Source organism: Aptenodytes patagonicus, chromosome Z, assembly GCF_965638725.1.
Source record: "Aptenodytes patagonicus chromosome Z, bAptPat1.pri.cur, whole genome shotgun sequence".
In the NCBI taxonomy this organism is placed as follows: domain Eukaryota; kingdom Metazoa; phylum Chordata; class Aves; order Sphenisciformes; family Spheniscidae; genus Aptenodytes; species Aptenodytes patagonicus.
The window spans coordinates 28,764,857-28,780,237 of record NC_134982.1 but is presented as its reverse complement, the minus strand read 5'-3'; the positions used below and the strand labels follow the sequence as shown (position 1 = coordinate 28,780,237).

Genomic DNA, 15,381 nt, shown 5'->3' with positions numbered 1-15,381 from the left:
CCCACCCCGACCTGACAGACCCAGGCGGCGAAAAGCGCCGCTCCGGCCTCTCCCGCTCCGTTTTTCCCCTCTTTCCGGCCCCGCCAAGTCGGGCGCCTAGCCCTCGGGGCCGCGGATCGCCGCCTCTCCGCCAGAAGGAACCAAAGCGCCGCGAGGGAGCGTTTCCAGCCGGGGCCGCTTCTCGGGCCGCCCGCCCTTTCCGCCGCGGAGCAGCCTGCTGGGCGGAGGGCTCGGCGGAACGCGGGGAGTCGCCGCGGGGCCGCCGCCATGGTGGGAGCCGGGGCGGGATGGGGGCGATGGGGCACGGGACGGGACGGGGAAGGGGTGAACGCCGCCGAGCGCGCCCCGCCGCCCCGCACTGAGGGCGCCGCCGTCGGGCCGCGGCCTGCTCGGGCCCCCGCCGCGTGTCCCAGCAGCACTGGGCCTCGGTGAGGGTGCAGAGCTGGCCCCGTCCGCCCGGTCCTCGGCCGCCGATACCCGCTCATCGCGCTGCCTTGTGCCCACAGCCGCAGAACGAGTACATCGAGCTGCACCGCAAGCGCTATGGGTACCGCCTGGACTACCACGAGAGGAGGAGGAAGAAGGAGGGCCGCGAGGCTCACGACCGGTCCCGGAAGGCCAAGAAGATGATCGGGCTGAAGGCCAAGCTCTACCACAAGCAGCGGCATGCCGAGAAGATACAGATGAAGAAGACGTGAGTAGCCGCCGCTTCTCGGACGCCGTCCAGGCATCCTGACATTTGAAGGATGAGATGAGACGTTACAAAGAACTACTTACTACTTAGATCATACATTATACTTTTAAATAGCGCTCAGGTTGTAGGGGAAAGTGGGTTTTACCACAGTGAAAGTATTTATGATTTCCTCCCTTTTCAATGGATGTTAACAATTCTGCTCCTAAAAGCATTCCTTAAGATAAGTGTTACTTAGTCACTGCTATTGCTAACGTAACGATGACAAAAATATGAATGCATTTACTTAGGGTTTTTACATCAACTGCTGTATTAGTGTAGCAAGAGGCAGCAGGCATTTTTTTTTTTAACAGTGGTAATAGAAAAACTACAGTAAGGTACACAGTGTTTGAGCAGAACATGAGGCTTGTCTTCCAGGATAAATTACAGTATCAAGCATAGATAAACAAAAGCATTTTTCTGAAAATTTTCATGTTGTTCAGAAATTGAAATCAAAGTTGTTAACAATGTTCTTTATTATTAATGAACTTAATATCTATGCACCGTGATGTTCTTGTTTTCCAAGTGTAGACAGTTATTTTCCTCTGCTACTTGTAAAGGTATTGGGTTTGTTAACTAGTTTGTGGCTTCTTTTTTCCCCCTAAATGGCCTCAAAATTAATGAAACATGACCCCTTTTACACACACACATTCCTCAGATTTGTAAGCATTGCCATCAATCTCAGAAAAGTAGTAGTATGTTATTTTTTGTCAGAGAGGAAGGCTGCATCTCTCAAAGTGCTTGGCTGCTTGTTTTAAGTCATTCAGAAATTCCTTAATAAGATGCATGTCGTGTTCCTGTCTTGACAGGAATTGACAAGCTTTTATGCACTGTGCAGTCTGTCAGTTGTTACATTAAGTGAAATTACTAGTTTACCTTGAAAATGATTTAGGATTATGCCTTAAATATAAATATGTATTTGTTTATAAATACCTCTTAGAAAAAAATTTTGAGCAGGCACAAGCTAAGTTCAAAGGATATATCTAAAACTGAGTTTTTTTTTCTACTCTTAGTACTGGTTTTCTTTCCTTGCAGCATTAAAATGCATGAAAAGAGAAATACAAAGAAAAAGAATGATGAAAAAACACCTAAAGGAGCTGTACCAGCATACCTGCTGGACAGAGAGGGCCAGTCCCGGGCTAAGGTTCTCTCTAACATGATCAAGCAGAAAAGAAAAGAAAAAGCCGTAAGTAACTGTATTAAAATTCAGATACTTACAATTACTTGTGACAATGACCACTTTGTGTTGCTGATGCTCAGGTGACTTACAGCCTACAAGCAAAGTCTAAATAAAAACTGAAACCTTGAGTAATTGAGCAATCTAGGACAAAGTAAGCATATGCAATATCTTGATTTTCATAACTTTAAATGATAATTAAAGTAAGTAGCTATGAGTTGCATAAAAAGTATGGTCTACCACTATGCTTTAGGGAAGTTTTATTTTATGCTTTGGTTGTCCCCTTTCATTTAGCAATGTGGCATGTAAGACTATTGACTTTTTTTCCCCCTTTCCAGGGCAAATGGGAGGTTCCTGTGCCAAAGGTCCGTGCACAAGGAGAAACAGAAGTTTTAAAAGTGATTCGTACAGGAAAGAGAAAGAAGAAGGCCTGGAAGAGAATGGTTACAAAAGTTTGTTTTGTTGGAGACGGCTTTACTAGGAAGCCTCCTAAATACGAGCGATTCATTCGACCAATGGTAATGTTCTTGAGCGTTAAAGAATGTTTAAGTAGTAATTCTTTTGACTTACTGCTTTGAGTTCCTGTGGTGAGGAAACTTTCTTCTACGATAATGCATTTGATTACTACTGCTGTAGAATATTCCTATTGGTTTCCTCGCAGAAATCTAAAGTTTGAATAGCCTGAGGGTGGGGAGATGCCCCTGCAGTCACAGTCTGTGTTGAAATATCTCTGCTCTTACTCTGGTAACACAGATGATGCCAGTAAGTTAAAGCTATGAGCTGTCAAATTAGCATGGGAAGGTCTTTTGCAAAGGCACTTTGAATAGCTTTTAAAGTTGGAGCCTTCTTTTTCAAGCTGCTGTGATTCTGTCAGCTGCAGAAGCCAACCATGCTCTAGGACTCCAGAACTCACTCCTTCTGGCTTGTTAAGTAAGCTTGAAGCACAGTCGTGACTGTATGCAAGGGAAATACTGTGCCTCCAGCCTGACCTTTTCTTACAGCTGCAGGAACAGTGCCTGGGCTTCTAGCAGCCTGGCAGTGCACAGGAGGAAAAACTAGATTCACTAAGACAGTGTAGTTTTTCCTATAAATACCTGTTCCTGTTTCGTCACAGGAATCAACAGGATCCCTATGCAGGCTGCCTGTTGGATCATACTTCATTACTATTTTGATGGTCGTCTTACACAGAAGCCTTGGATAGATTTTTATTGACATTGAAAAGTTTATGGTACTTAATGGTAAAGCACCCTTTACAAAGCACAGGTCACTTGATAGAAAGTGCTATAAGAGATGGGTGTTTAGTATTTTACAATATATGAAGGATTTTTCAGTTTTACAAGAAAAAAGGAAAAATTTGTAGTCTTAAAAAACAGTAGCACTGTTAAATGCATTACCATAAATGCCTCATTTCTTCATGGAACAGAAGCCATCTGAGGTAACAAGTATTATTCTTGTACTACTATTAAAAATTGACATCCTGAAAATACATATATGGAAAGCTTTATCTTGTCATTAATCAGGTTTTTAAACAAATGTAGAATTCTGTACTAGGTAGATAGCATTCTGTATTCATTCTTCCCAGTCTCTCAAAACATATAAAGCTTAGGACATAATACTGAAAGTGTTAAACTAGATTAGTCACGAGGGCTTAAATATTAACTCATTCTATGACTCTATTAACTCCTTATGCAACAGGGCTTACGTTTCAAGAAGGCACATGTGACACATCCTGAACTTAAAGCTACTTTTTGCCTACCTATCCTTGGTGTAAAAAAGAATCCTTCTTCTCCTTTGTATACAACACTGGGTGTAATTACCAAGGGTACCGTCATTGAGGTGAATGTGAGTGAGCTTGGCCTCGTGACACAAGGGGGCAAAGTTATCTGGGGTAAGTAGTTAAACTAGCTATATTGCAGAACTACTTTTAAAAGTTTGTCTTCATTGCCTGACGTATTGTTAAGACCACATCCTATAGTCATAATTGATCCATTGTTAAATGTTAGGTTTGGGCTGTAGCAGAAGCAACTACTAGGCAACTGTAAAAATGCAAGCTTTAAGTTTTAATCTTAGGCATTTCATTCACATTTTCAAAATCAAATTAGGTGAAGTTCAGAACAAATACTCAACTTGCTTGCCTGTGTCTCACATTAAGCAATGCTACAGGTCTGTAAAGACCTAACCATGTGAACTATGAACAATTGTATTATGTTTTCAGTGGAAGTTCTGTTTAGAAGTATCTTCATAGGATCAGGCTGACTTCTTTTAACAGAGGGGTTGACTTGGACAATAGCAGAACCTATGAATTTTTTTTTGTTTTAAATCTACCCAGAACTCTAAATGATCCATTTATAAAAAACAGCCTGAACAAAATATTTTGAGAACCTCAGTTTGCAGCTTAGCAGAAGGTAGATTTAGATTTCAAAATGCATCTCAGTTTTGGAACAGGAATTCCCTACACTTTAAAGAGACTTGTGGATTGAACTTGCAAACATAGAAAAATCTAATTTATTATATGAACTGCTTCAAGCTTTTGTAGACGTTTAATTCCCTTTTCTCTTTAGGGAAATACGCACAAGTAACAAACAATCCAGAAAATGATGGCTGTATTAATGCAGTTCTACTTGTTTAAGTTGTGTTTGATATTAAGCATTGGACATGGGCTCCTGCAAAATCAGTGAAGTTTCAACAAGTTTGCAAGATTTCTGGAACCTTCAACCATTCAAGAACATTGACCCTACAAGCTGGTGAGGAATTTAAACATGCCAGAAACGACTGCTTGGGTTTTTGTATTTATTATGTTTGCTCAGCTGAACACTGTCCAAATAAAGTGATTCAATTTTCATGTTTTGCTAATGCGGTATGGATTTGATCTAAACCTTCTTGGTGTTTTTACAGTAGCAGTTTCCTGGCTTAGATACATTGTATAAATACTTAATTCAGCTTACATTATTCCTAGTGATGGGAAATACAGCCACTGTCTCCCATGATGGCCTACTGTAATAGCTAAGAGTACAGAAGAACATACTAACTTGTATTCTGCTTCTGGGAAAGCAGAAGAGCTGGAAGAATGCAGCTAGAATCTTACTGCAGACTGACATCAGAAATTAAACACAGTCTGATACTTGTCCCTACAGAAGCATGGGCTTGAGAACACATTACCAGCATGGGGATGGGGGGGCGGGGGGGAGATAACTAGGAGGGCTGCTGTTCCCCCCCTGCCCCATTACCTCATGTCTTTCTCTCCTTTGCCTCCATGACTGCGTTAATGGAAAGAGTAAGGGCTGGAGAGTGTAGCACTGTAGTTTCAGGCAAGAGAACAGTTTCAGAAGTTTAAATGTATAACGTTGTAGGGGTTTTAAGATCTGAAATTTGAGAATGGCGTGACAACCCTGATACTACAACTACTTGTAGCCATTTTGGTGGCTTTAAGAAACATTCAAGAAAAACTAAAGGTCACAAGCATCAACTGATCAATATAGATTTAGCTTGCACCCTCAAAATAGAAGAAACAAAAGCTGCTTCTAAACTAGAAGCTTTCAGCAATGCTGTATGTAACTGCATTAGTAATATTCCAGTCAAGAATTTGGTGGTAAACAAACTTGGCACAATCTATCACTACAGATACACATACTCACCATTTTATATTCCTACTCTTAAACACTACTTCATTTCAAGCCAAGAAGCTTTTAACACAAATTCCAAGTCAAATCCTTACAAGCTTTCTCCAGTTTATGAGGGCACTCTTACCCCTCAACATTGTAAGAAGGAAACTTTCAAACAAAAAACTAATGTATTTCAGCAGCTAGAATATGAATAGGTTTGCGTTGGGGTTTTTTGCTTTAACAAAAGTTTAAGTCTTCTCCTCTTACAGGCTATTTTGTTAGTTTAACACATTGCCTTAGTCTAGACTTAATAACTTATTATGATTTTTACTTCTTTGTGTAGTGACAAGTGATTTGAAACAAAGAGAGGGTCACAAGCCAGTAAGTCATTTGCTTTGAGAGAGGGCATTTTGTCAAAACAGATAAGCCTCCATTTAAGTTCTTGTTGCTTTACCCTTTACTGCACATTAACAAATAACATGAACAGAATACTTTTCTTGAGAGAGCTGTAGAAAATTACATTACTACATTTTGTGCTATAAATACATGACTTCTTGGCTTAGTAACACAATTGTTGCACTTAAGACATTTTAATGTACCACACTGTAGGGAGTGTGTTACAGCATGTCTAGTTGGCTTGTCTATAGCAAACTACATTAATAACTGCTAAGTTTACATCATCTTGCATAGTTGGTACAAAAAGCAGAATGCATGCTGTAACGTTCAGCCTATTCTACAGGTTTTTTTATAAAAGTCTGATGCATAAGCTAATTAAGTACAGGAAATTGTTTTAATCAATAAAAGATTTTTCAGTTAATAATCTTTGAGCTTTTGAAGCTCCTTGGTAGCAGACAGATTGTAAAATGACGCTAGTTCTAGTGAAATGAACCACTTTAAAACATGCCTCCTGTATAGCAGAAAGGACTCAAATACTAAAAAAACAATTAAAAAATAACCACAAAATATAAGTTTAATTACTACTTCAAAACATTTCAAAAGCAGCCAAGACAGTACTAAAAAAAAAAAAGGAAAAACTAACACTGTAACAAGACTTAAAGTACAATACTCTAGAATAGCAACACATATTTCATAAGATTTATAAACTGGGTATCACTAGTTTAGAAAACATCTAACACCACATTTGTGAAAATAAATTTAGAAGTGTATTCTCTTGGAAATAAAATTTTAGAATGGTCGCTTAAAGCAGAGAAGCCGAAACAGGCCTATTTGTTGCTATGTTTAACTTAGTAGTGTTGATGACATTGTAAATGATCAATTTGATTACTGACATCAACAAATGAAATGGTATTAAAAAAGCAACAGACCAAGGTCAGACATAATTTCAAAATAAGTTAAAGCACTTTTGAAATAAGACACCTATACATTTTCATGTAAAGGGCTATGAAACATGAAAACAGCAAACAAGAATTCTGCATGAAATGAAAATAGACCCAAAGAGAATGTGGGAGAAGCAAAGCAAACCCTGTTAAAAATTAACAAGCAGTACAAGAGAGACATTTGAACAAATGGTGGATTCAAATACAAAACCATTTACCATTTAAGTGCAAGACTGAAGTCACAAATTAATGTTCTTTAAACTCTATTCCTAGACTAAATAAAGCTCCAAAATAATACTGCTTGCTTTCATTGTATACATGCAGTTCCACAGCATGTTGTAATAGCATTTGGTACAAACTCGTATAAAGTTGGGTGTTTTAATCATTGGTTGCTGGTGCAATAAGATCTTAAAAATTCTTTAAGAGTTTGATGGTAATAAGACAGACAGTTAATAGACCAAAAAAAAAAAATCCAAGCCTAAAAAAATGCTGGTTTTCCCAAGGTAAAACACTTCAGTCAATACAGTTGTCAGATATGTTCCCTTGCATTAAGGTAACAGAAGGTATAGACTATTAAACTACTGTTCCAATGGGACGATCAGTACAGCAATAAAAACCTATTATTTAAAGTCAGTATTTTGATTTTGCTACTCCATATTTACTGCAAGATGATTGATGCCAAAGAAGTTGTTATAGAAATAAACTGCACCCTTCAGTTCAAAGTACTGCTTTGATCACAGTTAGAACAATGTCCAGTTTTCAAGACTCTACTGGTTATCAGAATTGCTAATTGCACCCCAACTGCCCACATTCTGTAACAGGCTGGCCATCAGCTATCTCACATGCCCCAGATTTACAGAGGTTATCTACTCATGAGTATACTTAAAGATGTGAATTTAAGTTCAGTATTTAAAACTGACTCACTGAAATGAGATCAGAAATCCGATTGTTCTCAGTAGAAACCAAGACTGACCTAATCTAATAATCTTGTAATATTTATGTACGCAATATGCAAATGTCTTAAAAGACAGATACTAATCTAAATCTGTTCCAACTTAACCATGAAAAGTAAAAGCCAGATGAGTGACATTACCTTCTCACAAACGGTCTTCCGACCTCACAGGGAATACAAGCAATAAACATAGGTATCAAAAATCCACCTAGAAGTAATTGAAGTAACTAGGACTCACTTTTCATAAGCAAAAGAATCCTGAAGTTTTTGAAATTTAATACATTTGTATCAATTGAAGTATTCAGCAGATTAATCTTTAGTAAAGCTTGCTCTAAAAATGGAAGATGAGTCACAATATACTGTATACAACCACCCTTTTTTAAGCCACCAGCCCTCACAAATCCCAAATTCTTAGCAATGCAATAGATGTTTTCTAGCCACTTTTTTTTTAAACACAATAAATCTTAGCAGTAAAAGAGAAGCCATACAGAAGGTAACAGAAGTTTTGTCTCGTGCTTTACAGAAAATGCTTGATTAGTTTTAGAAATGCCTAAGGTTCACTTGAATATGTTTACTAACAATCATGAAAGATCTTTTTATCAGTCATGGGTTTCATAAAGAGTACCTGTATGTACATGAATAGGAAGTTACAGCTACGTGCAATAATTCAAGAAACCCAGATTTAACTCAGTAATCCCATGCACCCTGAATCTAAAGTTTAGGTAATACATGTTTCTTAAAAACCGCTTTTTTTTTTTTCTCCTATAACCTGCTCTTCACAATTAAAAAAGGAGAATGGTACTTCATCAGCTGAAAGAAATAGTATGAATGTATCTTACACAGTTAAAATATCTTATAAATACAGTTAAACTGTATAAGCATAAAATCCAAACCCGGATTCTTACGTTAGCTTCATAGAGGGATAAAAGTTAAGACAGCATTGCAACTATTCAAGTGAACCTTGTACTTAGAAGTCCTGAACAGCAATTTCTAGATACCTCTATTTTTGAGACACTGTGGGAGACTAGTTCACTCATCTTAGACAAGGCATATAGCAGGACAAATAGTGGTGTGATTTCCTGTTCTTAGAACCATTGTTCTTATTCCTGAGTTTTTAACCCATTATGAGAGGAGCTTCATTTATTGAAAGAAACATAGCAAACTAAGGAGTAACTTACTGTACGTGTGACAAATTAAGTTAAATATATGGTTTGCCAGGAGAACCTCTGAAGGGAAACATGCATGAAAAGCCTGTTTTTATTTCTGTTTGCATACAGCAAAGTTTGGTTGTTGCTTTTAAGAAAAGCTGCGAAATGGGAAGCTATCATTCCAGGGATTACACCCAAGTTCGAAAAAGAAAGTGGGAATCAGAAGTATTTGCAAGCAATCACCTGCTAACTCCTAAAGGCATAGAAGTTTGGCAAACAAACATTTGCTGAAACACCCACTAATACTCACACTAATGAATGTCACAACCACCTGAAATGCCAGTGCTCACAGGAGTCACACACCTGGCAGACACAACATTTTAATAGTTACCCCACAGCACCAGCCAAGTATTTGGAAAACACAAAGCACCACCTCCATTCAGACCAAAACGAGATCAAAAGTTGTCATATCATTTTCCTGTAATGTAACAAGTAATCAAGTATCCACTCAACACATGCAAGTAGTTAGGAAGGCAGTTCAAACAATTCCATGTATGTACTGGAGTCTACACTTCATACGCTCTGGAAAAAAAAACTTAGGCTTACCAAGATGCTCACTTTGGAAGCTACAAATAGTTTACTGTGTAGGCATCTCGTAATCTTCACATAAAGAACTTCATTATCAGAGTGCACTATGGCAGATACTGCGCTGACCATGTTTCTACTGACTCAGCTGTTTCAAGTGATTCTCCTGAAAGACAGATGCTGCTTAAGTTGTTTTGATCTACTGAGTTATACCTTCTTGTGTATTTTGAGACCTAGAATTACAGAATCTTAGAAACCTAGAATTCTTCTAATCTCATCTGAGAAAATCTATGGGGAGGGAACAAGAAGCAAGGAACAATTTTTCTTGTTCTGCTTCTCTCCACAGTAAAGAACACAAAGTTATTAAAAAAAAAAATGCTAGAGTGATGTCTGGCCTCATGGAAGTCTATGGGAATTTAAGGGACCTTGATAGGGCCAGGATTTCACGCTGCATTTTTCTTCCACGACTTCCACTTCTGCCACCTCAAATATGCAAACTGTTCCCTTTGCTAGCACAACTGTATTTATTCAGCATGTATCCTTTATAAAAGGAGGAGACTGGCTGTTTACTTTCATACTCTGATGAAGCTCAATGTCTAGTGGTTAAAAATTCAAGAAACTTGAGGAAAAGTGATGAATCCCAAGAGGAAGTCCAACCCAGAATTTTAAACACGTGTGTCCTGTGTCCCATATGGTTTAATTAAACCCTAGTGTTTTACACAAAATAACTTTCTTATAAATAGATGAATTAACAATCAATATTTCATTTTTAAGCTGGCTTTCCTTTTTTCTTGGGTGGACCTTTGTAGCCTTTGGCCTTTCTTCGCAAGTTTCTCCGATCTACAATGGGTACCTCAATTTCTGCTTCCTCAGAGCTGCTGTCCGCAGCTCGCTCCACTGCTGTCTGCGTGTACTGATCCGTCTGCTCAGCAGACTCTTCTGAGTGCTCTTCCAGCTGGTTCTTCTGTCCTTCCTGTCCAGAAGGCTGCTGAAAAGAAACACCCTCGAGTTCAACCACTATCAAAGAGCTCTGACTCAAGGCAACAGGGGCCTCCTGTGAGTTGTGCCCTGCTTCCTCATTTTGATCTTCCAATGAGGAAGCTGTTTTGGGTGATACATTTTCAGAAACAGATTCTTCTGCTGCTTCAGTTACCATAGAGTTGGGCAGGCCATTGTCAGAGGGCTCTTCCTTCGATGCTGAAGCAGTTGCATTTTCAGTGGTGGTCTTTTCAGATTCTTGCTGTTCTTCAGTGCCCTCCTTCTCTACTGATGTACTTTCTTCAGTCAGCACTTCTGAATCATTTGCATTTAAAACCTGTGAGGGGAGGGGAAGGGTGCCAAAACAACCAAAAGGACAATTAATTAAAGATACAAGAGGCTGAACAACTACTGCCCCTAGCTAGCAACCTCGGAGGATATTTTGGCATTCAGCAGTTTTTAATACTACATGTACCATCAATAAACGAGTCCTTTCCTCCTTTTTGCATGAGACTATGTTGTGAACTGCATTTGATATCCAGAGTTGCTCTCCTATTTTCAAATTCAAATTATTCAAAGGATTATTCAGGTGCAGTAAAAACATTCTGAAATTAATCCCAGGGAAAAAAAAGTTTTTTATTCTCAACATATGCAATTATCATTTTGCTAGCATATAACAATCTGCTTTTGCACTACAAACAAAAACCAGTAAAATCTGTGTTCTAGAAGGGTATTGTACCAGTAATTAATTGCTTGTACACTTCATCAGGGCAGAATTACTAGACAAAATAAGGATGTGGCTCTTCACTCATATCCAACTAATATTTTAGTGAGAAAGAGCTGTTTCATTTCTGCCAAGGCAAACTGGAGCAACGTATCTTTCTTTTTGGTATCACATGCATATATGCCCCACTTCTGCACATTAAAACAGAAATGTTAGTATATTCTGTTTATGAATTTACATCATCTGGTCTAATAATTGCTTCTCCCAAGAATTTCATATGATGGTAGGGACTACTGTTTATCTGTTACTTAACAAAAGAAAAACCAGCAAGATATGTACACTCTGAAGGAAAGATGACTTCACATTTTGTTGCAATTCTCTCACCTTCTCTGATACAGTGACTTCTGAAGGTTTTGCTGGAGACTCAAGGATTAACGGAACAAACAGCGTTAAGGGTTCTTCTTGACTCTCAGACTGCAATTTTGATTCACCACTTAGAACTTCATTTGCTGTTTCCTCTTCAGCTGTAAGTGAAGTCTTACCAGTTTCTTCTGTTACCTCACCATTAAGAGGTTCTGATGGAGTTTCCTTAAAAAAAAAAATTCACACTTCTAACTCAAGATTATGCCCAGCCATTGTTCCCAACACTAGTGGGTGTATCTGTGATCTAAATATGCAGCTTAATGTGAGAAGCAGGTAGCTCAGGTACCTAGAAATGTGTACTAAGAAGGCAGAGCTTAGTGCAGAGTAGCTAACTTAACCAGCGTATTAGCTTGGTGTTGTCACCTGCACTAAATTTCTGACCATACCTTAGACTGTTAGGAGCCAAGCCAAGCAGTTTTTATGCATCTCACAAGCATACATGCTGCAGTCATTCCTTGAACCCAACATAGTGTAAAATCCACTTTCTCACCGATCAGTAAGAACACAAAACCCTGGAGGTATCGCTAGGCACAAAGGGTATGCACAGACTTAAATTCAAGCTGTTAACAAGTTGTAGATAAAAGTTGGATTTAAACATCAAAGCAGGCAAGCTTTAAGTGGAGAAGGAAAAAGAGCCTACAGTAGTCACTGAAGCATATTAGCTATTAGCTTCTTCAAAGAAACTTTTTTTTTTTTAAATTAGAGATACTGCATCAGGTCTTGACCTTACTCCAGTTCTCCAGAATATTTGAGTAGGAGAAATCAATTAAGAAAATTAGGTTGGTAGACAAAGTAGAAATTCACCTTACTGAAGATCCTATGAACTCTATTGTTCAAAGTAAGTATAATGGAATATTCCCTGAAACTAATTTTATACTAGCCTTAGCTTCTCAGATATACTCTCAATGAAGCATTGGTACGAAAATCAAAGGGTTGATAGTCACAAGGATCAAGGTAGCAAGGACCATATTTAACAGAAACTGTAGTTGTATTCCAAGCTTATCTGCTATCGCTATCACAGCCAGCTCACCTCCTTCTCACTCCATTTCTCAGGGGGTGATACATGTAGCTCCGCTTCTGATACAGACTGGCCCTTATTTTCAACAATTGTTTCCTCATCCATCTCAAGAGTACTTTCCTCAGGTACTTCTACTAAGTCTCCAGAGCTTTCAGATGTGTGGGCATGCAGTTCCAGCCTGCAGCAGGTATTAAGATACATCCTTTAATCTTTTAGATTAATACATAATTTTGGTGATCTCAGCAGGGCAATTCTTTCATGACCAATTATAAAGTGCTGTATCACATGCTTGCCATAGGAAATAAGAATCCAGAAAACAAAATACATGCAAAAATAGCTAACTCCTCATTAGGAAAAAAACATCAACTAGGAAAAATTGCTTTGGCAATTATAAAATTAAGACATCTATCTCACTTCCATTTTATGGGAATAAAAGTCAGAAATTTGTTTGTTATTTTAAATTTAGAAAGCAGTAATCCATCACATATTTGGAAGCCACAAAGGGGTGAAAAGGAAGCAACTTCTCCCACCCCCACTGTAGAAACAGTTTAAAATTATGGAGTTATAAAAGCAAATATGTTTGTATAATCGTTGATTATACATATATTACAGAGACCACAACTGGAAAAGAATTCAAGGCAATAAACATATCATGGCTGAAGAAGATTCAATCAGCTAGAGATTAAATTAGCAAATAGCTAAAGATGAAGCTCTGATGCACCTGATGGGTGGTAACACTATCTCAAACATTCCGTTCTCATTTTTGAGATAAAACTTAGATGAACTGGAAATATTAGATACAAGCAAAGAAAAAAGTACATGCAATAGATTTGCAGGAGGCTGCTTCACGATCTTATAGTAAAGGCAGTATTGGAGGGTTTTATCCCAGGTGCCAATCTTGAGATGAAGGGACTCCATAGGAGAAAGTCCCTGACAGAAGACCCTGCCGCATTTGCTAATGTGCATGGAAGGAGAGAATCAAGCTGATATCCTGCCCTGTTGCCATCAGGCTTCCCCTTAGCTCTGCTCACAAACACCATGTTACACACTGCTCAAAGGAGCAGTGGCACCTCATTGACTTCATTTTTGCAAGGCCCAAAATACTGACATTCAGTAACAGGCTAGTCCTCTCACATACGAACTAGCCAATTATTAGTAGTAACAGGGCAAAGAATTTCTCAACCTGTGGCAGTGTCAAACCATGCCATTTGGCCTATCTGAACCAGCTTAGGGCAGCACACTGACAGTGCAGGACAGCAGTGCTATATCTCTGTAGTTCCACAGAGCAATTTAAACATAAAAATTAGGCTGTATCTAGCTGAAGACCTCATCTTCACATGAAAAAAAAAAAAACAAACAACACAACTAACTTTGTTTAAAGAAACCTCATGGAACAATTTTCAGGGATTTCCTAGAAAATAATCAGGTTATCTTCAGTTCTTCAAAAGAGGTTTTTGGGGTTGCAGTAGGTTTTTTTGGAAGAGAATGAGAGAGGGAGAGAGAGACACAGGGTGGAGTGGGGTAGTGTGTGTCTATGAGCGTACATATACTTACACACAGGAAGGGGGAGGAAGGAGCAATTTATTTATTTAAAATAGCCACAGTTCTGCTTTCTGGATGGAATCCAGTGCAAATTAGTACTTCAGGCCCTGTCTTGTATGAATTGTTATGGCACGCAAGTGGTACAATTCTTCACATCCCCATTTGACAATTATTACACAGCATAACATCCTTCAAACTGGAGACGACTTCCCCCCCCCCCCCCAGGATGCAAGTTTAAGTTTGGATATGATGATTTTAAGTCAGAATTTGTCTAAACAAAGGGCTTTACTTTGAAGATGGGTGGCTCCCTGTAACTCTTTTGTTATTAAGTGACAAGCAGTAACCAGCTCCCAAACTAAATAGACTTTATTTTACTGCAATATGCCACCATAACAAGAGGTCAGGAAGGGACACCTCTCCAAAGATCACACATAGCACTGCGGATACATGTCCAGTTATATTATCGCAAGAAACTATCCTGTATGAATACAGATGTTTCTACCTTCATGCAGACTCAGTTATAACAGAACACCCTCAAGCCCTCACTGTTTTCTTACTGTTATTTCCAGCATCTGCCGAGCTTTCAGAGACACTACATTTTGGTGCAATCACTCTTCAGGTGATGTCTCAATTTTCTTTCTCACATCAGGCTTTATTTTTAGTAATTTTAAAATCAAGCAAGTAAAGTAGGAACAAAAGGAGAAGAAATACCAAGTAGCACACTGTGGGACACTGATGTAGTTTGTGACTGCCCAAGCAACAAAATAAGAAATCGGTAAAATATGGGCTCCTCTACCTGCTTTCTGACACATGAAGAGCATTTTCCTCATCTCCTTGGGAAGTTTCGGGTTCAGATTCCTGGCTATTTTTTCCTATCCTGGGACGTTTTAAATGACTGCTTCGTGTCCGAATGGAAACAGGAGCTATATTAGGGTCTTAGGAAAAAAAAACAAAACAACAAAATAAATGGAAGTGAACAAATGCAGTTTAAGATCCACATATAGTTTTTGCCACTAATAGTTCATTAAAGAAACTGGAGTACAAGTAAAACAGCATTTCATTGTAGTACTTTTTTTCTGCATACACATGCATAATATCTTTACCAAGACTCATAACAATTTTATCCAAAGTCCTCTAAAAGATTTACGAGTTGAGCCTCAGCACC

At 38.7% G+C, this 15,381-nt stretch overlaps 2 protein-coding genes across 3 annotated transcripts in view; one reads left to right on the top strand and one right to left on the bottom strand.

Annotated features, from left to right (window-relative positions):
• Positions 1–25: 25 nt before the first annotated feature.
• Positions 26–4,749, top strand: NSA2 (NSA2 ribosome biogenesis factor). Its single transcript, XM_076363259.1, has 6 exons — positions 26–270; positions 507–694; positions 1,766–1,916; positions 2,246–2,425; positions 3,603–3,795; positions 4,469–4,749. Exons 1-6 carry the CDS (start codon positions 268–270, stop codon positions 4,534–4,536), a joined length of 783 nt encoding a protein of 260 aa, XP_076219374.1. The 5' UTR covers positions 26–267; the 3' UTR covers positions 4,537–4,749.
• Positions 4,750–9,799: 5,050 nt separating this feature from the next.
• The window catches only part of FAM169A (family with sequence similarity 169 member A), a 38,551-nt gene continuing 32,969 nt past the window's right edge, over positions 9,800–15,381 (bottom strand). For both annotated transcript variants that reach the window (XM_076363245.1, XM_076363246.1), the window contains exons 10-13: positions 15,013–15,151; positions 12,687–12,852; positions 11,618–11,821; positions 9,800–10,846 (exon numbers count right to left, since the gene is read on the bottom strand). In XM_076363245.1, the coding sequence (XP_076219360.1) occupies positions 10,301–10,846; positions 11,618–11,821; positions 12,687–12,852; positions 15,013–15,151 (1,055 nt within the window). In that variant the 3' untranslated portion in view covers positions 9,800–10,300. The remainder of the gene's footprint in view (positions 10,847–11,617; positions 11,822–12,686; positions 12,853–15,012; positions 15,152–15,381) is intronic.

Bases quoted from the DNA above. Each gene is read 5' to 3' on its own strand.
- NSA2 (XM_076363259.1), top strand. The intron at 2,426-3,602 runs GTAATGTTCTTG...CTTATGCAACAG, and splicing joins AGCGATTCATTCGACCAATG to GGCTTACGTTTCAAGAAGGC. The intron at 3,796-4,468 runs GTAAGTAGTTAA...TTTTCTCTTTAG, and splicing joins AGGGGGCAAAGTTATCTGGG to GGAAATACGCACAAGTAACA.